Source organism: Aristolochia californica, unplaced genomic scaffold (genome assembly GCF_029961685.1).
Source record: "Aristolochia californica isolate CCGP_79_NKW_82.1479 unplaced genomic scaffold, dmAriCali1.0.hap1 SCAF_16, whole genome shotgun sequence".
Lineage (NCBI taxonomy): Eukaryota > Viridiplantae > Streptophyta > Magnoliopsida > Piperales > Aristolochiaceae > Aristolochia > Aristolochia californica.
The window spans coordinates 15,425,813-15,452,672 of NW_027181837.1; the positions used below are offsets into that span (position 1 = coordinate 15,425,813).

General features: G+C 37.4%; 2 protein-coding genes across 3 annotated transcripts; one reads left to right on the top strand and one right to left on the bottom strand.

Moving 5' to 3' along the window:
- On the top strand, positions 1-1,169 carry LOC137953051 (peptidyl-prolyl cis-trans isomerase FKBP13, chloroplastic). The gene is made up of 5 exons (XM_068800240.1): positions 1-397; positions 478-570; positions 664-724; positions 814-882; positions 970-1,169. Exons 1-5 carry the CDS (start codon positions 32-34, stop codon positions 1,032-1,034), a joined length of 654 nt encoding a protein of 217 aa, XP_068656341.1. The 5' UTR covers positions 1-31; the 3' UTR covers positions 1,035-1,169.
- Positions 1,144-26,860, bottom strand: LOC137953050 (peptide-N(4)-(N-acetyl-beta-glucosaminyl)asparagine amidase). 2 transcript variants are annotated; one of them, XM_068800238.1, is made up of 18 exons: positions 26,742-26,860; positions 26,567-26,620; positions 26,309-26,470; positions 26,105-26,203; positions 25,914-26,000; positions 22,775-22,857; positions 21,844-21,957; positions 20,961-21,015; positions 20,729-20,815; positions 18,635-18,690; positions 7,156-7,215; positions 6,580-6,667; positions 4,970-5,204; positions 4,452-4,633; positions 4,304-4,364; positions 3,883-3,985; positions 1,772-1,903; positions 1,144-1,605 (listed from the first exon to the last, which is right to left on the bottom strand). In XM_068800238.1, the coding sequence occupies exons 1-18, from the start codon at positions 26,817-26,819 to the stop codon at positions 1,521-1,523; spliced, it is 1,821 nt and encodes a 606-aa protein (XP_068656339.1). In that variant the 5' UTR covers positions 26,820-26,860; the 3' UTR covers positions 1,144-1,520. The 2 variants fall into 2 exon arrangements, with proteins under 2 accessions (XP_068656339.1, XP_068656338.1); XM_068800237.1 differs by having other exon boundaries at positions 4,452-5,204.

The window sequence follows — 26,860 nt, forward strand, 5'->3', positions numbered from 1 at the left end:
GGCTGGCCGAGCACTTAGCGTGGGCAGAGAGATGAGCTCCAGCGCGTTCATGGTGATGACCTCTCCTAAACTTCTGAGCAAGTGTAGTGGAATAGGTGATTCCAAGCAGACGAAGATACTGACCCCAACGCGGACGCCCTCGGCAGAAGAGAGGCGGGAGGTGGAACTCTTCCCTCTGCTACATCAAGAGAAGCGAGGGGGCTTCGGTTGCAGTTTAAACAGGAGGGAGGCATTGGCAGGACTCGGCGTCTGTCTACTCATGAATGCCGTCGGACAACAGACTGCAAAAGCAGCGGCGGGGGAGCAGTGCATATTCACCGTCGCACCATCGGGCCTGGAGTTCTGCGACCGCGTTGTCGGCACCGGTCCGGAGGCCAGCAAGGGTCAGCTTATCAAGGTCTCTCCTCCCTCTCTCAGTCAAAGGTATTTAATGGTCTCCACCATTTATCAGTCTCAGAGTCCCTTCTTATGCTGCAGGCACATTACGTTGGCAAATTGGAGAACGGAAAGATATTTGATAGCAGCTACAACCGAGGGAAACCTCTTACTTTTCGTGTAGGCGTGGGTGAGGTACCATTTTCATAAGCCTTCACTTGCTACACCAAAGGTGAAGGAAAACCCCTGAGATAGAGCTATTTATCACTCCCTCTTTCCTGTACACAGGTCATAAAAGGCTGGGATCAGGGTATTCTAGGTGGTGACGGAATCCCTCCCATGCTTGCTGGTAAGCTACACACAATTTTTTCCTACATTTTGTTCATCTTATACTAGTTAAACACTTAGAAGATGTCTCCCATTCAAACTGGATTTTAGGTGGTAAACGCACCCTCAAGCTTCCTCCAGGACTTGGATATGGTGCGAGAGGAGCTGGATGCAAAGGAGGCAAGGTTTCTACTACAGTTCGGTTAAGTGTTGACTTGAAAGATTATGAATTGCAAAATTGAATTTTTGTTGCATCCGATGGCGCAGGTTCTTGTATAATTCCACCAGATTCAGTTCTACTGTTTGACGTTGAGTTCGTTGGCAAAGCATGACAAAGCATTTCTCCTCGCCAGAAACTCTTGTCACTCAAGAGTTTATTCTCTTCAAGCAACAATTAAGCAAAACTAAAAATTTTGTCTGCTCTTGGAGCTATTATTTACATAGCCTGTACCCATGTACTTGCAAACTTCACCTATAAATACAGAGTTTTTAAGTAGGTAAGAACTTGTCTCATATTTTCATCGAGAGAGTAAAATCAACATCACAGAAAGATTTATATAACGCCCATAATCATTCAACTTTGTATGAAAGCAACAATCAACAAACTGTAAGCTATAAAATCCTATCACTAATTTCTTTTTACTCGTCAACTATAACAGCAAGGATGACTCTCACACAATTGGGAAATACTGAGTTGATTACAAGAATGCCTTCCTTTTAGAAGGATTTTCAGTCACAGCTTGGATAAAAGTTGCTTGTGCACTCCGGGAGATTTGATGGAATTACATACTTGGATAAACTAAATTTGACTTGAATACTTAACTAGCTTTCCCGTAAAGATCGATACCCCCTATTTGGAACCGTGAATTTCTCTTGCCATCTTGAACTGTCAGGAATCTGAATCTGAAAAACTCCACCACTTTAGTAAATCTGGATGAAATTCGAGGATTGCCAGTGCATGCTTTATTTCATTTATACTTTTAGGTAATGGTCAAGCATGAATTTGAACAAAATCATCTACTGTTTGGTTATATGGATTACGTAGGTCACACAGAAAACAATCATTTACCTGAACATATTCGACCGCCTTGAGACATTCACCTTGTATGTTTTACGCTCAAAGCGCCTTTCAAACAACTGAGCTGTCTGTTTGTCCAGGAGGGTCCAGTTGTGACCCCCATCCTCACTTCCTTCAAGAATCCTGAAACACACGAGTAAGGTTAGTCATCTGTAAGATAGACTACCCCTTTACAGATTTACAAAATATATGCCCCAACTGTCTTTTGTAGACTGGTAGTAGATATTATTTCAGTTCCAAAGTATTTTTTCTGTCCATAAGCCAACCTAATACGGTAGCTCCAATTTGCCTGAATGCTGCAACTAATCAGCCTTTTGTCAAATATCTTGACATGTAGCACCCGACTGATCAATTACTCTGACAACAACTGTTCAATTATGTTACTATAGAAAGGTTTTGACTAATCATTGTCAGCAGGAGCATCTGAGCCTAGAGCAAACCATATAGTAGTAAACCCTTTTTCCTCCTTTCTACACAACCTTTTGCATGTCACAGCAACCAAGGACCCATACAGCAGAAATCCTTTCTTGGATGGCGCTAGCAGCCTCAAAAAATGCACTGCATGAATTGGGCATGTACTAGCAAACACCTGCTACCCAACTCTAATTTAACAAGTTTAGGACCAGCTATTAAGACAACTAGGGCTGTAAATGGATCAGATTCGGTCTGGATATTGCAATTCTGAATCCGTTCCTTTTGCAAATTTTCAGATATCTGACAAATACCCAAGTTACAGTTCCAAATTCAGTTCTGCCGGATAATTTGAATTCAAATAATATCCAGATAAAAAAAATTAAATGAAAATAACAGAAACAATAAAAATGAAAAAAAAAAAAGTGGTTGTTTGAGATATTGAGACACTTATTAAGAAAAACAAAGAAAAAATTACTCTCTTCCTCTTCAAAAAAAATATAGATAAAAAGCCAAGGGCAAAAAAAAAAAAATCCATAGGGAAAAAAAAAAGAGAAAGAGGAAGGGGCTGAGAGAAAAAATACAAGAAACAAAGAAAAAAATAAAATTGGCAAAAGGGAGATAGAAATGAAGAGATGAAAAACACGGAGGAAGTGAGATAAAAGAGGGCGAAAGGAGAAGAGACGTAGAGAGATGGAGATGGGTTGACAGAAAAACAGAGAAGTGAGAAAAAGAGAGACATAAGAGCTGATAGGGGGGACATGAGATGAGACTACATAGAAAACCATTGAGAGAGAGTCAGGAGAGAGAAAGAGAAGGGGAATGAGGGAGACTTGCAGAGGTAGAGGATCTAAGACAAAGAAAGGGAGATGGAAGTTATTGGAAAAGTAAAGACTCAAATGATAGCTTTCTCAAGATTCTCTGATATAAATATTATAAAACTAATAAAAATTTATCAAAATATTCATTGGAAAATAAAGCACTAAGGATCTGTTTGGAACCCCTGAAAAGAAAAGAAAATAAAAGAAAATGAGAATTTGACCATTATTATTCCCAAAAATAGTTAGTGAAAATGAGATAATGATTAAATTCTCCTTTTCACTAACTATTTTTGGGAACAATAATGCTCAAATTCTCCTTTTCACTAACTATTTTTGGGAACAATAATGCTCAAATTCTCATTTTTTTTTCTTTTCTTTTCTTTTCCATGGGGTTCCAAACAGACCCTAAAGATTCAAAATTTAAAATAACGATTCAAACTTTTGGAAGACAAAGTAGAACGTCTAAGATTTAAAACTTGGGGGGTAAGAAAAGGAGAAATATAAAGCAGTCATTCATAATATATCGGATCCAGATATTTACTGAATCCGAAATTCAAATTTAAACTGGACATATCGGATTAATCTGAAATTTCAGATCCAGATCTGGCTCAAATCCAAATAATATCCAGATCCATTTACACCCCTATAGACCAATGAAATTTTATCACTAAGCAAATTGCCCCTATTACTTTATGAAACATAAATAAGATCTAAAGGAGCAAACTACAGAACGAATGCAGTTAACAAGTGAACAAAATTAAATCCAGAAGTAGATGAATACCATCCAACAAAAGGTAGCCACCAGCTAAATTCTTAATATGTGGAACTCATTCTAAGGACAAATCCAAAAACCTTGGTCATTTTTCTCACCATTCTGTAGGATCTCTTTCAGGAGCATCATTAGCTGAAATAAACTCATATGCTTCAAGAACGCACACTTGGTCATTCAATAGCTTGTATATAATCCAGCAACCTGCAGGATTGGAAATATATGATGCAACAACAACAACAGAAGAAGAATAACAGTAACAATGCTAAGAACAATAACTATTAACATTAACTGATATTATGATTGATAATATTAATATTAACAATGAGAATTAAATGTAAGAGAAAACATCAAATTGTTGCAATTTTTCAGTGCAATAAACCCTAAATATTAGGAAGACTCAATTTACTTTTTCAGAAAATAAAAATGAAATAAATAAGACAGGTCACAAACCTTAACACTTCACATGGAACATATCTAATAAAGATATTTTAATCATCTGATTCTACTAAAGTGCAATACCTTTGGCTCCATTTGGTTCTTCCCACTTGGACGAACGAGTACCATCAAATGCTGATGAAGCCTGCATTCAATTTAACATTAGCGTCAACAAGCACTTTCCATTATACTCTTAGTTATGATAAAAACTAATTAAGATAAACAGACTTACAATTCCAAATGGAAGCTCTTCACCGCTTGCAAGGACAGAACCAGAAGTTATTCTGTTAAACTTCAGAAGTGGTCGAGAGAGAGGTTCTCGACCAAAGTCATTGTAGTTGTTTAAGTTATCTATTAATTCCTCGAGAACGTCAAAAGCTACAGGCAAAGATAAAGAGGTTTCAACAGGATCCCCTGCCAGGCAAATGTTCAACCTTTCAACTGAATCCCGATCACACTTTAAAGAAAGAGCAGCAAGTACCCCATTCATAGCATGCATTGATTGATCCAAAGGAAACTGCACACCAAATGACTTTGTGTCCAAGGAAGTTCTTCTCACTCGAAAAGAACTACTCCTAAGGTCCAAGATCAACTCTTTAAACATCTTTAAAATTCCAATAATTTCAGCTTTTGTGAGACCAGAATTGGCTAATTGTGACAAGACGAGAGAGAGAGCATCATAGATTTGTTTAACATGATTATCTACACATATACGGATTGGACATGACGAAGAACTCAACGAGTCAGAACCTAGTTCAGATCTTGCAATACGCCATTCTTGGGCCCCACTCTGTCGCCCAGGTAACAAGATGGAAGCATCCTCTGGAAGGTGAAGATCTTCTTCAAGCTCCTTTGCTTCTTTTCTGTCGTGTTTCTCAAGCATGGAAACTTCTTCTGGAGAAAAAGATTTCCTACATTCTTTTGTAATGCTGGAGAGCACAGAAGAGGCAGTTGACTCTGTGACAAGAATTCGCCTGGACAAAACCTGAAGCTCCAAAAAATAAGCTCCAGAGGATATAATAGTAATTACTAAAAATTAGGTTACTTGCATTCAGGCTGACCTTTGCAAGAGAAAATAGGATCTATGAAAAGAACAGATTTTAAAACTTACACTTAATTAATAAATAAACACAAGTACAACTATCTTCATTCAAAGAGGCCACCAGTAGCATAGTCAGGCGACTGGAAATGCTTTTTGAATGCATAAGTGATAAGGCAATCAGAGGTTGGTAGCTGGCAGAATTATAGTTCTAAGAACTTAAACAACCATATCTATTTAGTATCCTACAATGGACGTCATCATCTTTAACTTTGCCAATGGCCCACAACACAATCTATCATTCCAATCATGGCCAAACTCTGATGATGGGATCAAAAACCACCAATGTAGTACATCATTCTAATGTTAAAGAAATTGTTGAAAACTAAGAGGACTGAAAAGTTTGAGATTTAGATGCAAGAGAGAAGAGATAAGAGATAAAGAAGAAGAGAGAAAAGAGGAGAAGAAAGACAGCTTGAGAAGCTGCTCTCGTTAGGGGGAGAATTGACTGATGAGGGACAATTAATCAGAAGTTAACCTACCTGATTTTGAGATGATTGAGTGGTGGGTTTCGTTGCTGGAAGGATAGAACAAAAGAAGAAGATGAAGAATTGAAAAGAAGAAGAATTGTGAGGGAGAAGAAGAGATAACAGCCGAGAGGAAATTTCTTATTCATCCATCATTGATCATCATTGATAACAAAAAATTGAAATTCAAAATTCAAAACAGACTAACCAACTACTTTTCAAAGAAACAAGTAGGAGACTTGCTAGGAAACTATTACAAGTAGAAACTTGCTGAATTCACCTTGATAAAAAGTTCTAAGACGAAGTACATTCCAGAAAAAAATAATAACTGCTGTCTTTCAGTCTTCCTTTTTCCTTTCTGCGTCCTTCTTTCTTAAACCTTTAATGATTAAGAATGGCTTAGTTTGTCTTCATAGTTTTCAGCCATTTCTACAACATCGGAGCTATGTACTACATTACTACCTAACCCACATTTCAGGTTTCTTATTGAGCAGATACCGACAACTGCATTTTCAGAATAAACAAATAGAGTCATATATTAGTAAAATATCGTGAAGTGGCCAATGTGCATGTAAGTTCAAGCACCATTTTCAGCCTCAAGATTCAGCGACCTGAAATACTGCAGGATAATGCCAATTAGACTTGTCTGATCCTAGCCAGGGTTGCTAAATAACTAGAAAGAATCTGAACACCGCATACTCTAAAAAATAAATTAAACTTTCCTGAAATAATAAAAGAAGCAAAAGATACATACATAATATATATGATATGAAGAAGAAGAAAAGAGAGTTTACCTCATGCCATTTCCTTGTGTAACGTTTAGTGACATCATGTACTCCATCTTTTGAGATTGCAATAATATAACTCATATTCTTTTTCCATCTAGTAAAAGAAAAAGTAGTAGTAATTAATTTGAACAAATGAAAAGATAGCATACATTAACTCAGACATGCAAAGTTTAAATAAGTACTTGGGTGTACACTATTTGTACTAGCTAACATTTTTTAAACTTGCCTGATGCACCTAGTTTACTTTCGAAAACTGAAAACACGTCCAAGAATGCATAAGGCTTAGCATAGTCATTTCACCTAGTCACTAACCAAGAAGACCCTGGTTTATTCGTACAAGTTTTTAATTGGATATGGTAATTAGAACTGACTGATAGGTCCACTTGTGTCAGCTCTTTACCTCACACTAGATCAAGTTTTTAATTGGATATGGCAATTAGAACTGACTGATAGGTCCACTTGTGTTGGTTACCTCACACTAGATTATCTACATGCAGAATGCAGAACAGGTAAGGAAAGAACTAATCTTGCAGGTAAAGAAATCATCACATAGAAAAGAAAATTGCAGCTATAGAAAATTACCCTTTCTCATATAGCAATGGATTGTCATATATTCCTTCACAGGGATCAAGGTGAATCCACCTAAAGCAACAAAAAGAAACCATTAGTTCTTCAGGACAGCATCTATGAATTATAAAATGCAGGCAAACCATGCAAAGTGTCAAAACCATATTTTCCTCCCACCGAGACAATGCACAGCCTCATCAAACTATTAATACCCCGTTTCTGTTCTGTTGGAAATCTATGTTCCATTGATTGGCTCACATTATGTTTTCCTAGACTTGACATCTCACCACTGATTGTATTAAAAGGTTACTATTAGAAAAATAGTTGAAGGGTAGTTTTATCTTTTTACATAAGATGTGATCCCTAGAGTAGGTTCTATATTGTTCTACATGTTTAGATCTATCTCTAGTTCAAGTTTCATGTAATTTGGATATGTATAGTGGAAGATATAAGGAGTTAAGCGAATTTAAGAGTACAATCGCAAAGCTGTAATTTTAACTTAAGTTATTAAAGAGGATGGGTTTCGAGCTTGACCACCAACTAGAGTCTGTCTCTCATCTCTCTCTCCTTCTTCTCCTTCTCAATTCCCCAGTTTATATTCTTCAATTGTATATTTTTTCATGGTATCAGAGCAATAGATCTTAGTTGGAAGCCCCTACTCTTCACCAATTCTCTTCATTGAAGCCTACGAATTCCTAGTTGGCATTCCTTGAGATTTGGGTTTGATTGGTTGGCAAAAAATCTGAACTTGTGTGCTCTTCGCCTGCCACAACCTTTGGGTTGATGGCCTCTACGATAAATTGAGCAGTTGTGAGATTGATTACTACCCCATGAGGGTTTATTAAATTGAATCTACCTATTTTTGAGTTGTGCGTACCCCTATTACTATTGCCCTGCCTACATCATCCTGAAAAGGTTGATGCCAGCCCTAACTGTGTTGGATTTGTGAATTGTGTTGTTTAATTGCATAGTTTGATTACGCAATCTCTTGGTGATCGGCGCACATTGAGTTTGTTTACCCTACCCTAATTTTTTGAAGTCAGGCCCATAGATGGGAATTGATCAATTGTGGTGTGAAGTGAAATTAGGGTTGAAGTGAGTATTATTCTAGTGATATTTTCATGGCTGATGCTGGTGAAATCATCACCCCAATAAGGAAATCTGGAAATTCAGAGGGAAAATATCTGATTTTGATTACATTTGAGATACTTAATGGTCAAAACTATCTCCGTAGGTCAAAATCAATTCACATATATCTGAAAGCGAAGAGAGTCCAAGTTCATTAGAGAGGATCATCTTGTCCCTCTGGATGATGACTAGTAAGTTGAAGATAGTCAGGTTACGACCTAGCTGATCAACAACATTGATTCCAATATGAGGAATCAAGTTATGGATTGTGACACTATTAAGGAAACACAGGTATCCTTAAAATCTATTTATGCTTAGGAAATGCCAAATTGTTCAGCCTCCAAAAAGGTCAGAGATCTATTACAGAATCCTACAATGAACTGGTGGGTGTACTGTAGGAGATAAATGTTTTCCTTCCCTTTACTACTAATAAAAGGGAATCTAGAAACAGCATGGACAGGTACATAATTAAAAAAAATTGGATACCTTGGAGCCAGAGTTTGATGCGGTTCGGGCACAGCTATTAGCCTCAGAGCATATACAGTATCTATTTACAGCTTCAGCAGAGTTTGTTGTTATATCCCAGGGAAGATGTGACCAATGTTACTGTGCCTGCACTCAATACTCTGGGTAACTCCGAATCAGCTAGAGGTCGAGATGGAAGTACTAGAGGCAGACGAAGAGATGGCCAAGGCAAAGGAGGCAGGGGTGATATTACACCTCACAAAAAATGTATTCATTGTGGCCATTACAACCATTTTTCTGACAAGTGTTGAACTAAATTCGGTAAACCTACATGGGCAAACTCTCTTGTTCATGAGGGCACAAAAGCATCTACTGGGCCTATGGTGAATGTTATACCCAAGGCATCTAATGAAATGTAATAGCAAGTTCAGCTAATGGCACAATTGACTGCTGCTTTTTCTTCAATATCTATGGCTCAGTCTTCCATTCCTACAACCACTATGGCTAGTTCAGGCAAATCTGCTCTTCATGTGCATCCTTCATTCACCTGGGTTCTTTGACTCAAGAGCTACTGCCCATATATGTCAGGTACATCATCTTAATTTTTTTACTTAAAAGAGTTTTCTACTATTAAATATGTCACCTTAGCTGATGGATCCATTTCATCGGTTCAAGGAATGAGTACTCTAGTTCCATCTTCATTCATGTCACCTCAATGTGTATTGTTTGTTCCTAAATTTTCCCTTAATTTGTTATTAGTTAGTTAACTCACTAAATCTATGAGTTGTTTTGTCACTTTTAACCCTTCTCAATATGTGTTTCAGGATCTCGGGACAAGGAGAATGATTGTTTCCATATTTGAAAGAGATGGATTATAGTCTAGAGAGTCACTCACAAGATGCTTTACAAGCTCTACATTCAGCAGTCTCACCTTTACAGGGACATCTATGGCTAGGTCATTCCTCTCTTGCAAAATTGCTCACCTTTTTCCTGCATTTCCTTCCAGTCTTACATTTCAATGTGACCCATCAACTGAGCAAGCATCTTTGGACTCCATTTCCTTTAAGCCAATCCAAAAGCAGTCGTTTACTTGACATTGTTCCTTATGATGTTTGGGGCCCGTGTCATGTGCCCAGTATTTGACATTGTTCATTATAAGCACTTACTTTCGTTTATTGATTATTTTATTTGATGTATTTGGGTGTATTTCCTATGGGAGAAGTCTAAAGTATTTGAAGTGTTACACCATTTTTATAATGAAATCAAAAATCAGTTTGATACTTCTATTTGTATACTTGGCACTAATAATGGTTAGGAATTTATGAATAAAAATTTTGATGTGTTTTGTCAAAGTCATGGTATTATACATGAGTCATCCTGTATCTTTACTCCACACCAAAATGGAGTAGATGAGCGTAAGAATCGCCATCTATTGGAAGTGGCACACACTATGTTACTACACATAAATGTACCAAAATCATATTGGGGTGATACAATTCGTATTGCCTGCTTTCTAGTCAACAAGATGGCTTCCTCTTTTCTTGGAGATGAAATTTCTAATAGGTGTCTGTGCCATCTGTCATATTATTTCTATTATCTCCTTGTGTTTTGGATGTGTATACTTTGCATATATTTTTGGTTCTTCCAAGGATAAAATGTCTCCTCATGTAGTAAAATGTGCCTTCTTGGGATATTCTCATACTCAAAAGGGATACAAATGTTTTTGTCCTACTTCTAAGAAAGCATGTATATCGGCAAATGTGACATTTTTTTAGGATACTTCATTCTTTACTTTGTCGAACTTAGATGTGTTTTCATTTATCACTGGTCCCGAGACTGTTGTCCCCACTCCTATGGAGGATGTTCCTAGTCCTTCCTCTGATGCTACTGCAGAGAAACCGCCACAAGCATACCATAAACGGCATGTGACTCCACACCAACCTTCACGTCCCTCCCTCACACTGGATCATGAACCCTCTTCGTCTGCGGAACTTGTGGTAAGTGATCTACACCTTCTTATTGCTCTTTGATAAGGTGATCAGTATCCTCTGTCACATTTTGTATCTTTTGATCCCTATCTGACTAGTACAAAACCTTTGTTTTGTCATTGTCTTCCTATACTATCCTTCTTCTATGTAGGATACTCTCACATCTCTTCAATGGAAGCAGGCCATGAATGTTGAAATGAAGGCCCTACTAAATAGGGACACCTAGCAGTTGTGTGACTTACCCCCTAGTGCTATAGTAGTTGGATGTCGTTGGCATATACTATGAAGTGTAAGGTGCATGGCTCCATTGCAAGATACAAGACTTGGTTACTAGCTCAAGAATACACTCAGACGTGTGGATGTATTTGAGACCTTCTCTCCAATTGCTAGATTATCTTCTGTACAAATTTTGATCTCTATGGCCGTGAACCAAGGGTGGTCATTGTTGCAACTTGATATTAAAAATACCTTCTTATATGGCAACCTGCATGAAGAGGTACATATGGAGCAACCTCTTGGGTATATTACTCAGGGGGAGACTAGTAATCAAACTCAAGATCTCAAACAAAGCCCTCGAGCATGGTTTGAGAAATTTAGTCATGTGGCTGTCTTTCAGCTTTTCTAGAAATCACTATGACCATTTCACTGTTTATCATGAAGAGACAGTCTGGTGTTGTGGTTTTGCTTGCTATGGATTATATTATTTTATCTAGTAGTGATGTCACAGGGATTGAGGAGGTAAAAGCCCATCTTACTACATACTTTTAGACTAAAGATTTGGGTTCTTGGGTATTGAGGTGGCTAGAAGTAGGCCTCGTATTGACACAAAAGAAGTATGTTACTAGTATGTTGGAGGAGTATGGTTTGCTGGGTGCCAAACCAGTGGAGATTCCCATGGAAGTAGGGCATGATTTCATAATGAATAGAGTGATGAGCTCAATGACAAGACTATATACCGCCGACTAGTTTGTAAATTGATATATGCTACAGTCACTCGCCCTGACATATCCTTTATCGTTAATGTGATCAGTTAATTTATGGATTGTCCTTGCAAGATTCATTTGGAGGTTTCACAAACAATACAAGGTATGAAAAAAGTAAGGTGAAAGAGATGGAGAGAGAATGAGAGACAGAGAGAATAGAGGAGAAAGCTCTAAAAAGAGAGCTGCATTTGGGGTCGTACACAACCCCCAACCTATTTATTTAACTGGATTTGACAAAATTATTATAATGCCCTTCACTTAAGTGAAACCCTAATCTTCTTATATCTCCCATTCTACATGTCCTATATACATGAAAATTGGACCATAGACATAATTCAACATAAGCAACAAGCTTTACAACAAGATATGAGAGTGAGGTTAAGGTGAAATGACAAAAATATCCTTGTACTTGTTTTTCAACACTCTCCCTCAAACCGGAACATATATATCAAAGAGGCCCAGCTTGTCACAGAAGTACAGAAAATGCTTCCCCAATTCTTTAGTGAAAACATCACCAAGTTGATCACCAAACCGAACGTATGGGGTTGTCACCTCCATCTTCATCACTGCATCTCGAATGAAATGACAATCTACCTCTATGTGTTTTGATCTTTCATGAAACACCGGATTACAAACAATGAAGATCGCCACCTAGATATCACCATACATAGTCATAGGATCTTTCTTATAAAAGCCTAATTCCTAGGCAACAAATTTTACCCACATTAATTCTCTTACATAGTCGGTCATCGCTCTATATTCTACTTTTGCACTAGATCAAGCATCAACATTTTGTTTCTTACTCTTCCAACTGATTAAGTTTCCTCCCCGAAAGACACAATACCCAGTAGTTGATTTTTTGTCAAACTTAGAGCCTACATAATCAACATCAGAAAAAGCCTTAATCCTCAAGTGATCATTGGGTCTAAAGAAAAGATCATTTCCTAGTTGTCCTTTCATATATCTTAAGATTCTCTGTGTAGCCTCTAGGTAAATCTTACATAGATGTTCCATGATCTCAAATGAGATATCTGGTCTAGTAACTATAGCATATATGAGTTTGCCCACTAATCTCTGATAATTGTTTTATCTTTCAAACTCCGGATTCTGATTATTATGAAGATCATGTCCTACCTCCATAGGTGTATTAGCTGGTTTAGCTCCCAAAAGACCATACTCTTGAAGCATGTCAGTTACATACTTCCTCTGAGTCAAAGCAGTTCCTTCCTTGCTTCTTGCAACTTCAATACCCATAAAATATTTTAGTTGACCCAAATCTTTAGTCTGAAAGTGAGTCGCCAAATGTGATTTGACTTCTTCAATGCCTAATATGTCACTCCCTAATAAGATGATATCATCTACATATACTAATAAGATAATAATCCCTGACGATCTCTTCATACTAAACAATGAATGATCATAGTGACTTCTAAAAAATCCCATGGACATAACCACTAAGCTAGATTCTTCAAACCATGCTCGTGAACTCTGTTTTAAGCCATAAAGAGCTTTCTTGAGTCAATATACCTTATGTGTCTCCCCCTGAGTAACATACCCACAAGGTTGCTCCATGTGCACCTCTTCTTCAAGATCACCATACAAGAAAGCATTTTTTATATCTAGCTGGAACAGAGACCAGCCTTGATTCACTGCAACAGAGACCAGTATTCGAACAGAGGACAAGTGGACAACCGGACAACCGGAGAGAGTCTCAAATACATCCACTCCATAAGTCTTGGTGTAGCCTTTAGCAACAAGACATGCCTTGTATATTTCGATGGACCCATCTACATTGTATTTTATTGCATACACCCATCAACAACCAACCACTACAGCCCCTTAAAATAAGTCACATAACTCTCAAGTACCTCTATTAACTAGTGCTTACATTTCAACATTCATGGTTTTCTTCCAATGAGGAGACAAGAGAGAATCATGCACTAAAGAAGGAATATTGCAAGTAGAGATGGACAAAGCAAACTTACGAGAACTGTCATATAAGAAATTAAAAGAGACAAAATGAGATAGAGGATGGTGAGTTTCAAATAGAGGACAAGCGGACAACCAGACAACCGGACAACAGGAGAGTCTCAAATACATCCACTCCAAAAGTCTTGGTGTAGCCTTTAGCAACAAGACATGCCTTGTATATTTTGATGGACCCATCTACATTGTATTTTATTGCATACACCCATCAACAACCAACCACTACAGCCCCTGAAAGTAAGTCACATAACTCTCAAGTATCTCTATTAATTAGTGCTTACATCTCAACATTCATGATTTTCTTCCAATGAGGAGACAAGAGAGAATCCTGCACTAAAGAAGGAATATTGCAAGTAGAGATGGACAAAGCAAACTTACGATAACTGTCAAATAAGAAATTAAAAGAGACAAAATGAGATAGAGGATGGTGAGTACCTTTCCTAACCCCCTTCTGAAGAGCAATAGGAAGGTGTAGGTCATCTACCACAGGATCAGGAAACAATGCAAAGTCATGGTCCGATGTGAGAGAGAGGTCTGGAGTAGGATGAGATGTCTGTCAGCACCAATATACCTATAGTAGTTTCTCAGTAGGGACATCTCGTGTAGTCTAAATACAGTCATCAACTAGAACAAGAATAACAAGAGTAGGAACTGAGGGAATAGGAGGAACTGTCTCAAATGTAGAAGACTCAAAGAATGGGACATCATAACAAAATGTAACATCTACAGATACAAATGCTTTTCTCGTAGATGGACAGAAACATTTGTACCTTTTTTGTGTCTGAGAGTAAAAAAAAAAAGAAACACTAGATAACACGAGCAAACAATTTATCCCTAGATGGTTTGAAAGTGTGAATAAAACAAAGGAAGCCAAATACAGGCAGTGGTATCGGAAAAAGAGGTGCAATTGGTAATACAATTTGAATAGGAATTTTACCATGAAGAACTGAAGACGACATTCTTTTTATCAAAAAACATGTAGTAAGTACGACATCACCCCAATATGATTTAGGGACATTCATATGAACCATCATAGTTCAAGCCACCTTGGGTGACGATATTTTGTTCAGCAACTTAATTCTATTGTGGAGTGAACATGCAAGATGGATAATCCCTCAAGATTGACAGAAAGAGTTAAACTTCTGATTTATAAACACAAGACCATTGACTGCACGAAAAACATTGATTGAGGTTGCAAATTGATTCTTTATTTCATTATAAAAAAGATGGAAAACCTCAAAAGCTTCAGATTTTTCTCGAATGAGATAAATCTAAGTACATCTACTAAAATCATGAACGAATGAAATAACCGAATTGACTAGTCACAAGACAAGGACCCCAGACATCTGAGTGAACATGCTCCAATAAGTTAATTTTCAGATGAGATGAAACTGGAAAGGAACTCTAGTGATGTTTGCCCGGTTGACATGACTCGCACTGGAAATTAATGTTGGAAGGAAATTCTGGAACTACTTGAATCAGTTTTATAGGTGATGGATGACCTAGTTTAAGATGTCATTGTAGAGGTGAATCAATTGTGCCCAACTCATGTAATGTATTATCTGGTATATGTCTGTCCAAATAATACAGTCCTCCTCTCTCACAAGTGGAACCAATCGTCTTCCTCGTCACGAGATCCTTAAAAACACAATAAATAGGATAGAAGGTTAAAGAACAGTTTATAGACTTAGCAAGTTGATTAACGGACAGCAAATTTAAAAGGAATTTGGGAACAAGTAATGTAAACTGAGGTGATAGGAAAGAAGTAGGAGTAACATTTCCCATTCCTTGTACTGGTGAAACTAACTCGTCAACAAGATTGACATGTTAATCAACAGGGACTCCTCTAAATCAGAAAATAACGAGGACATACCTAACATGTGTTTAGTAGCTCCATAATCAAGTACCCAAGATGGGGAATGACACACAGTGAATGCAGACATACTTGTTGGAGGAAAAGTATGAGCCAAGGATGCAGATGGGGAAGTAATTGAGAGTTGCCATATGTTGAGCAATCTATTGTTGTTGCTAAATTAGTTGTCACATTTTATCTGTGGCTCTAGATGTGACAAGTGTTGTAACATCAGGTACAGATATGGTAGCATCATGTATAGTAGAATTGCCCATACAAGCTTTCCAAACTTTATCCAACATCTGTCCAAGTAATTATTAGTGCATCCACAATGCATAAACTGCCTTTCAGATTTGCCATCCCCTAGGCCTCGTCCTCGGCCTGAATTGACTCTACCTTTGCATCTACCAGTCCCTGTGCATCCCCTAGATGCATCAGTGAAACCGGATGCAACAACTGATGTATTAAGAGCCATGGCCTCACCATTGTTTCATTTTTCCCTGTTTTTGGCACAGTTATCTTCTCAGCTCTCATTACCCTATTAAAGGTAGTAGATAGGTTAGGTAATTCATCAAAGGCGAGGACCTATGCCTTTATGCTATCAAATTCAGCACCCAAATCACTAATTATTAGTGCATCCACAATGAATAAACTGCCTTTCAGATTTGCCATCCCCTAGGCCTCGTCCTCGGCCTGAATTGTCTCTACCTTTGCATCTACCAGTCCCTGTGCATCCCCTGGACGCATCAGTGAAACCGGATGCAACAATTGATGTATTAAGAGCCATGGCCTCACCATTGTTTCATTTTTCCCTGTTTTTGACACAATTATCTTCTCAGCTCTTATTACCCTATTAAAGGTAGTAGATAGGTTAGGTACTTTATCAAAGGCGAGGACCTATGCCTTTATGCTATCAAATTCAGCACCCAAATCACCAAGGAATTTTTCCCCTAGAAGCTGATTTTGTTGTTTCCCGAGTTCCTGTGTAGTAAATGAATAACAAACATTAATATCTTGCCAAATACCCAGAATACGATTGTAGTACGTTGTCACTATCTTGTTCCCTCTTTTCAAGCCAAAGAAATCAGTATATAACTCATAAACCCTTGAAAGATTGCTCTCTTAAGCATATAATACTTGTAGAGATAACCACAGCTTTGGCAGTCTTAAAACTCATAACCTGGTTCCGAAGAGAATAGACTATGTTGCTAACAATCCAAGTCATAACTTGGCTGTTTTCTGCTTTCCAATCATCATCAAGAGGGATAGGAGGGTCATCCCTAATAAACATTTGTTTCTTCCTGTTTTTTAAATACTTCCTAATGGATTTGGCCCAATTGAGATAATTGTCACCATTCAATTTTTCAAATGTAATAGTAATTATATTCTTCCTATCAGAACGAGAAATTTTTTTAGATGGAGTATATACTTCACCAAGATCAACCATAATGCTTGTACATAAACACAAATCAGATTAATTATACCTTCCAAAAGCTTCTGTATGAGCAACCTAGGTGGGCCCCACCACGTAAAATCAGGGTCAGGGCAGTTACTATGATGTGCGTACTTCAAAAATCACAGATTACAGCATTGACTTCAAATTCCATATCAAATAACCCAAATAGTTAACAATTAGGGCTGATATCAGCATAAACTGGTGATGATGTCAGCATGGGCAGAATGGGGGTTGGTGCACATCCCAAGACAAGATTAAAAATCCCCTTTTTGGCAGTTTACAACATAGAGAACTGTCCTAGGAATAGTAGAACCAATAAACCAAGGGTCATGGCAGAGAAAAAAACAAAAACAAAAACAAATGGATTTTTACCAACCATAGCCGGAAAACCTGAGAAGCTCCTTTTATGTAAACATCGACTTCAAAGGATGAAAAAGGTTGATAAAGAGTCTTCCCAGAAGTGATCTACTGCTTAGATACCATGAAAAAAGTAAGGAAAGAGAAAGATGGAGAGAGAATGAGAGAGAAAAAGAAAGAGGAAAAAACTCTTAAAAGACGACCCCCAACCTATTTATTTAAGTGGGTTTGACAAAATTACAATAATCCCCCTCACTTTAGTGAAACACTAACCTTTTATATCTCACATTCTACATGTCGTATATACATGAAAATTGGATCATATACATAATCCAACATAAGCAACAAGATTACATCAAGATATGAGAGTGAAGGTAAGGTGAAATGACCAAAATGACCTTGTACTTGTTTGTCAACAAGGTACTTAAAGGGGTCACCAGGAAAAGGCTTATTCTTTAGACCCCATGATCATTAAAAAATAGAAGTTTTCTCAAAACTTGACTGAAAATCTCCCGCCGGCTTGTGTGTTCTTAGGAGGTAATTTGATAAGCTAGAAGAGCAAAAAGCAAAACGTTGTGGCCCACTCCAATGTTAAAGCTGAGTATAAAGCCATGACTCATACAGTCAGTGCATTGATGTGGGTTAGATGGGTGGTTAGAGAGTTGAATCTACAAAGAGATGAGTAGATGACTATGTATTTGACAATCAAGCAGCCATATTCATTGTCGGGAACCCAGTTTTCATGAAAGAACCAAGCATATTAAGGTGGATTGTTACTTCATTCGAGATACTGTGATGAAAAAAAATGTTGTCACTCCCTATGTTTGATTTGGTGATCAAGTTAAAGATGTATTTACTAATAAAGCCTTGGGTAAACGCGAATTCAGATATTTTTGTAACAAGCTAGGACTTATGGATCTCTAGAGTAGGTTTTATATTGTTCTACATGTTTAGATCTATCTCTAGTTCAAATTTCATGTAATTTGGATACATATAGTGGGAGATATAAGGAGTTGAGTGAATTTAAGTATAAAAAGGCAAATCAGTAATTTTCACTTAAGTTATATAAGAGGATCAGGGTTCAGCACGCCCCCCAACGAGTCTTTCCAGAACTATCTCTTCTCTCCTCTCTCTCTTGTTCTTCTCCCTCTCAATTCCTCTCTCTATACTCTTCAATTTTATACTTTTTCAATTACTTTAGCACATGGTCTAGCATGCTCTACATCAAAATGTTTCTTTGCAAAAATAACAAAACAAAAGACAAGCAAATAACTGTTACCTTCCGAGCAAATTTGAGAAGCACTCCGTCCACACGTGGTCACTAAAGTCCAAGATCTGGAAATGAAGATTTAGTGAGTAAAAAGCCTTACCTTCACCCTGGGCCTTTGAGATTGTTAAGAAATGCCAACATAATAAAATAATTAGCTTAGTGGGTTCAAGTCTTAATATAATCTGCAAAAATATTTCTGTCATTTTTACTGATCGATATGTTTCCAAGTTTAACAAGTTATTACTATAAGTTGAGATGCAGACAACAGGCAGTGGGAGTTATGTTGAGAGGGAAAAACCCCAATATTGAGAAGTATTAAAATATTTAATAATAAGATTGAACAATTGCCCTCTTAAGTGGCTAGTCATTTTGGGATGGAACAGGGCTCAATCCAATAGTGGTATCAGAGTAGGATGTGTAAGTGGGTCAAGGCCCAATTAGTGTTCCCCACGGTATCTATGTATTATGAGCTTCATGGGGTGAGAATCTATGTTTGTTTACTCCATTGAGAGTTTGTGTTGATGTCTTAGGCCCGTTATGTGTAAGCCTAGGTGTGAGGAGTGTGGAGTAGGAAAAAGTCTTAACATTAAGAAATGGGAAGAAAAGTTAATGGTTATAAGATTTAGCAATAGGCTTCCTAAGTAGCTAATTTTTTTGGGATAGAACCGAGCTCAATGTAACGAGTTATATTTACATGAGTTGCATGGTAAGAGGGTCTTGTTGTTGAACATAGATTAGTAAAATTTAGTAATCCTATTCGAGGTTAACTAGTTTCAATAACCAATTTGATAAGCACACCGCCAGTCTATTTATTTTTTTCTTTTTTTAAATTCAGCTTCTCCTTTCTTCCTTACCAACTTGTAGTTGACTCAAAGACCACAATGTTTTTTTTTTTTTAAATGATGCTGAATTTTATTATGAGAGCTCAAACGAGAAGATTACAAGAGGGAAAACCTTCCCAAACAATGAGAGATTGTTGGGAGATTCCGAATTTAGCCAATTTATCAACCAAAGAATTGGCTAATCTAGGAACGAGGTTCCAATTACAACGAATGGATGACACAATGTCAGCAATACAATCAGTGATTGGCCAGTGGCGCCAAGGAGGGTAGCTATCTTTTGAACATCAACTGATGACAGTCTTTAAGTCGCCTTCGATAATCAGCTTGCCATGAAGCCTCTCTTTAAAGATTTGGAGGCCTCAAAGACCACAATGTTGAACAATTGAGTTATCTCTTTTCCACCAAAGACCTTTTTTCATTCTTTTTTCCCTCCTTGAGCTAACCCTTAAGGTGCATTACTAAGAAATAAGATGATGGTGTAAGTTCTACAAAAGATATTAAAAAAGTAATTAGAAAAATATGGGCCTAAAAGTGATGAGGTAGAAGCAGCCAAAGTTGTTGACATCAAGTATGCTTACCTCTCATGAGTTTTTTTTTTTTTTTTTTTGCATGGTTCCTTGTCTAGATTAACTGCTACTATTACAGGTATACATTTAGCCATTGTCCCATGTAATCCTTAATGATTTTCAATGCTGGTTTAATATTGTCCTCCTAGGTTTGCACTAGCTAGTCAGCTGGTCCACAGAATTATTTTCAGGATGTTCTGAAGTGGACAGGTGAAGCATAATCACTAATTCAAAACCTATTAATACCACTTTGGCTTCCTTTATTACTGCTATAAAAGAAAGAGTAATAACTTTCCACTATTTAACAATCTTTACTTCCAAGCTTCTTCAAATGCAAATTGGAATGATGGTATTACGCAGCTGGTTTAATGGTTTATCAAAACAGTGGTGGATCCATGTGAACCAACCAAATCATCCAGTTTTTACACTTCGACATGTTTCAAGTTTTCAAAACTAGAGATGCTTCAATTTGGTCTTAGTTCTGTCAACATATTCGGCCTGGTACTTACAGCAGTGATAATAAAGGTTCAATCAACAGAAAGTGAACAAAAATGTATTATTGTAACTAAGCAGCATGCAAGTGAGACAATCAGATAAGCAGTAATTTAAAAAGTATTTGCACTTTAATAATAATCCAACATTTTTAGCAACAGGAATGTAATATAACATAAGGAAAGCATGGGTTAACTGCTAACCAGACGAGATTCAAAGCCAAAAGCTCTACAATAGAGGGTAAAGCAATTAGCCCACTCCCCACAGCGTCCTTTCCTTGTTTCAACAAGCTGCACAAAATTTTCATAAAGTTAGTTGCAGCTTTCAATTTAAAACAATAATTTGCATCTCACATTTCTTTTATTAATAGAAAAATGGGCAGCAGCAAACTAGAGTTTAAGCAGATTTTGCGACCTAAGAGATAGAAATTGATACCTTGAGTGGATCATTATACCGTGGAAATCGAGAAAGTCTTGAGCAAGTATTACATCTGAATATTGTCACAATGTTTAGTTCAGATAGTGATGTGCACAAGAGAAGGAAAGTATAAATTATGAGAATCACAGAGTTGGGAACATTGTCAAAATGTTTAGTACACAGACATACATGAACAAGAGAAAGAAAAATAGGTTCTGGATCACAGATTTGTGAAACAGAACATTGCAAAACATACAGTTTTTCTAAGAATAAGTGAAAAAAGTATAAGGCCACTGCTTGCCGCTAAAACGATCTGTCCAATAGTTAATGTGACAAAAAAATCCTCTCTTTCATGAGCATATACCTGATTGAACTAAAAACCTTTTAACATATATTAAATACTTACAAAATTTTAAATAGAGTAGAATTTGGTATTTGATTACTCCTAGTAATATAGTGTATGTGTGCATAAATATACATATATGTATCCAAAATAGAGAGATGAATAGACAGATAGATAGATAGAGAGAGAGAGAAATAAAGAAAGAAAGAGCACAGTTTCTGTAGATTTGGCAGAAGTAATTCTAAAGATTCTTTTCCTTCTACATAACATAGTTGTCCATTACACAGAAAACTACAAAGTACAAGCAAGAAAAGGATTACACAACTTAGTAATAATAGAGAATGATCTTGTGTTTCATTGATTAACCATCTGAAAGGAGTTACAATATGGTACAAATTGGAAATGACATTTTGACTTGCACTGTGTAATGGAGCACATACAGTAGCACTTCTTTGGTGGGAAGCCTATCTTAACAAAACATCCTAATGCATTTCATCGATTAACAGATTTGGTTGTCATGCACAAATTTAGTAATAACACAACAAGATCTTGTTCTACCTGTAAAGTTCAACTCGTGAAGCTCCAAACTGAATCTCAGAAGGAAGGGGAGTTCCCATGCCTATTGCACTTGTTCTACCACCACAGCCATCACAGGGAGGTGAATTAACCCAACTACAGAAATAGAACAGTTAAAAGGCCTGAAACTGTTGCCCTTAAATGTTCCTCTATAAAATAAACAAAATCAAACCAACAGACAGGAAACGTGTTCTCAAATAGTTCAAGATAATTAAAGGTAGAAATTTTATGTGACTAATTTGACCTTTTTTTTTTTTTTGCTCCTTTTGAAATTATAAAGTTTTGTTGCACTGCAAAAATGCTGACTACTGATGAGAACGAGGGTCGCAACATATAAGGATAAAAGCTAAGAACTTTCTTGAATTCACCAACTTGCCAATTTCCATGCTGCTGCAAATCGGTATTCAAGGAATCTCTTGCAGCTAATTAAAAAGTCCTTTTAGAAGTAAATCCAACACTCATCAAAGTTGTTTGACATGAAAATTGCTAGCTCCCAGTATGAAAAATCGAGCTCATTGGACTTCTAAAGGAAACCTACCACGTGCCAGGGTGGGGGACTTGGAATCCAATTACATCAGTCAACCAGCAGTCTTGCTATTTGGGATATGAAAGGAACTTTTTGTACTCAATATCACTGAAGAAGATTCTTTAAAAGTGTTAAAAGCTGGTCTTGGTGTTTGAGCCACACTTTAAATCAATAGGTTCATATGCTCAAATCCAGGGCATCTATTCCTCTCAGGGACTAGATTAACCTTAGCTTATGGTATTCCCCACCCTGTCTCCTATCAGTAAATGACAAGTTATATTGATGCAAAACTCTAAACAGTTTGAATTACTACAAATTGCTCTGATCCCTCAAAAAGAAAGCATAATTTAAGTACAGTAGGGAAAAAGGATAAGTATAGATTGAAACCTGAATGACCGTTTGAACCAGAAAAGCAATTGGAGCAAGAAGGCATGATCTTCCTCAACTTTTGAAGGTTTAAATTCTCCCTTCTATTAAGAACATCATAGAGATTTCAATGACATTGATTAGAAAATTTGCACAAAAAAGAAATTCCAGTAGCTGATCACATCAAGGCAGAAGACTATCTAAATCACATCACACACTTTAACATTAGGTTGTGCACATGTTCAGAATGGTTTTGATTAAATTTAGTGCATCTTAAGGAGACTGGAAATGTCAAATAGATTAATTTTTTTAACACAATAAGAAAAGTAACTTGATTAAGAAGAGTTAAATACATTAATTTGAAGAGAGAAATACCTAAGAAAAAGAATGTTAATGTTGGGTGTGGATCCATCCTAAAATGAATAGTTACAGTTACGGGGCTTTTTCCCAAATAACAAGCCCATGTTCATCCAATTCAATAACCAATGTAAGACTGATTTCCCCACATCATTATGTCCTCCACTTCGTCATCTTTTACCTTGAGAATGAGGCACGCTTTCAATCTTTCCAGACTTACCATTGGTAGAATCTGGGGTTATATACTCAAATCCCAATGGGCACTGCATGTGTCTTTTTGTTCTAGTTTTACTAGTTTTGGGTATCATTTGGCCGAGCTTGCCAGTAAGTCAAATTTTCTTTTCTTGCAAAAGTGCAAGTGGTCATGCTGCTGTGTTGCTTCCTCTAGTTTAACAGTAGAGGGAACCTCAAGGGAAGGACCTGCTGTGTTGTTGAGCTCATGTTTGATGGCAGGGAACTTGGTTTGACAATTCCCAGAGGGAAATGTGCAAGGAGAGATGGGACAGTGCATAGGATTTGATGTTGACTTCTACTATATTTTCTGAAAGCCACTACCAGCCTAAGCCATTTTCCGAGCGCTGCAGGATAGAGAAAGAGACAGTAACTCCTTCATTCCGCCTCTCAAAGATAAAGCAGGTATGGCAATTGCCTTTGCAACTCAAAGCCGTAGAACATGTCTCTACTCCAGAGTGTTTTCAACTTATTTGATTCTTTCAACCTTTCTTAATAAGAGTCTTGAAAATCATTCAGGAGCTCTAGTGGAACTAGTTAAAATGATATTTGTTAGGCCAATTTAACCGGCAGTTTCATTGCAAATCCATGGTTGAATGATATAATGTTGACTTCATGCCAATATACTACTCACACATTCCAGAGGGTTTTGCAAAAGAATTTGAGAAGTTAATTGACATGTTGAAGTTGATTTTTCTGGTGGAAACAATCTTTTTGAATAATTATTAGAAGGAATTTTTCACTCTACAGGGCACCAATTCATTAAGAAGCACAGGTTATCATCCTCAAAGAAATGGTTAGACAAAAGTGTTGAATGGTGCATCGACCTAATTTGTTTGGGAATCAGCTAAATCAGTTGCTGAAATTTTGGACTTGGGCTGAATGATCCCACAACATTACTCTTCCTTCAGCCATCTGCACAATTTCATTTGAATCATTAAAATGCAGGCCACCATCGGTTATATTGAACTATACCATGGAACCATATAGCTGAGAAATGGAACAGTAGTTGAAGGATAGGAATGTGAAGTGTGACCTCAAGGGACATCTAGCTGCTGACAGAAATCAGATGGACAAATAAGATAGGAACCATAGTAGAAAGTATTCATGGTTAGGGATTTGGTCTACTTGTGGCTGCAACCTTCTGGCAGTCCTCTCTTCGTGTGTGCTCAGATCAAAAGTTAGCACCCCCAGTTCTTGTTCTAGACAAGGTTGTAGAACAAAAATTGGCACATTGCATGAAAGTTAGAATTGTGAAGCCATGTTCTCATTCATCTAGTGTTTCGATTTTTGCAGCTGAAGCATAGAATAGGTCAAGTTATACTTATTTCCCTGATGTTGCTCTCATTTTTCTTGTGGTGGCATGTTGCAGCGTGTTTCAGCCATACTCAATCACAGAAGGGTTCATCATGACTCCAGCCTTCAAATTTAGGTGCTCTTCTAGTTTACCCATCTTCCTCCAAAAGATGCTACATGGGGACGGGAGGATTCAGGCAAAGTATGTGAATGTTCATGCTGGGGGCTAGGATGTCAGAAACTTAGCTTACTAGCTCACTCAATGTCTCTATTTAATCAATGTAATTTTTTTATAACAAACATTAGCTGTGGCCTGTGATGATATACTTGAGTGCAAAATCCAAATAAATATGAAGGGTGCCAAGGAGGCAGCCAGCTTTTCTCCCAAATTCATTCCCTTTACAAGGCATAGAAGGTTGCTCCTCTTGAAGAGAGCAAGTTAGGAGGTCTCCCTATTTATTTTGGCCTTAATCTCCTTCAAAGCAGCATAAAATTATCAAATTCTAGCATTTATACCTCAATAACTCGGAAGGAACACATCAAATTGGCAAAAAAAGAAAGATGATCAGCAATCTCATTCGCCACCATTGCAAAATTTGCAATAGTGGCCATCATGCTGAAGACTACAGGCTGGATGCATAGGAAAACTGTGATCCAAAGGGAAGGCACAAAGGTCCCTTCTTTTACTTTTATGAAATGGCCCACTGGCTCAACCCTCACCATGGTATGGTGTTCAACTTTCAAAAAAAAAAAAAAAAAAAAGGTCTAAAGGAGGCAACATTACATATTCACAAGTATCTATCTTCCAAAATATTGTGTCTTGCACATCAGCTCTAATAAAATGGTTATCAAGGAACACAAGAAGATAGCACCTATCTTTCAAAAAAAAAGGAGCACAAGGAAATCATTTAAAAAAAAAAAAGGAGCCGAAGAAGATTACTAGCCTCGGTTACTTTGTTCTCCTTGTACTCTATGGTTGTCTTCAAGTCAGTGTATAAGTCTTATAATTAGAGAGTTAAAGTTTATCAATTTTAGGAGTAATTTTTTCTTTGTTCATTGTGCTATTAAATTCGTTTTTGTAAAGAAACTATTGATAACAGGTTCTCTATTAAAATAGGTTTGGTCATGTAAAGACCAGTTGGACAATTCTGCCTTTCTTTTTCTTATTTCTTCTTCTCTTTTTATCCTATACATTTATTTGTTTACAAATCAAAGAGAAATGAACTTTATGCCTACTATGAAAATCAAGTTGCCGAAAAGGAAACATGAAACATACTTTGGCCAAAGAAACCAATGCCTTCTCCTCAAGTTCATCTAGTGGAACTGACTTCCGAGCTGCCTCTTGACGAATCTGATCCTCATACTAGATTTCCAAGGGAATTGCCAAGTTAATGCAGTTAGGCCTCTCTTCCATTTGCCAAACACCAAACATAATACAATGGACAGAATCAGCAGAATTGCAATTACCATGAGAACCTGGTTGACATAAGGACGAATCCTCAGATCAAACTCCATCCTGTTTTCGCCAGCATGAAATTGCTGATAAAAGAGCGCCTCCTCTTCAGCCTGGAAACGAAAACAATAGAAAAGAGTGAGTCCGCACGCGCCAACATTAAAACTACCTCGAAAGGAAATTAAGCTCTACTAAAAAAAAAAATCAGAAAGAATTGCCTGCAACATTCGAGCCAATTCCTCGTCGGATTTCCCCAAGTCAGCAGCGGACGAAGTGGACTCTGTCTGTTGGTCATGGATGGACAGCAAGCGGAGGGAATTGGCCAGGAGCCGATCAAGGTCGGAATCGTCATTGATGAGCTGATCTACAGCTCCGCAGATCTAAATAAAGCAGTAAGGTCGTGATCAAAGTGGATCACGAAGAGAAGATGAGAGAAACATTAAGAACCTACAAACAGAAAAAATTAAAAGCAAAACCTTTTGCTCCTCCGGCAGAATTGAGGTAAGAGAGAAGAGCTGGAACTTGAGAACCTAACAGTAATGGAGTATTATATAGCATTCCCGGCGAACGTGTTCTGAGCAGAGAAGATATCTAAAAATGCTAACAAGAACTGCGCAGAGAGAAGTAGAATTGTTAGGGAGAGATACCGACTTCGAGACCGTCTTCCGTGTCATAATCGACCTCGAACTCTGAATCGTTATGGTGAACGAAGAACTTTCGAGCCACCATTTTGTTTCTGCAGCGTGCAATTACAGAGATGCGACAAGAGC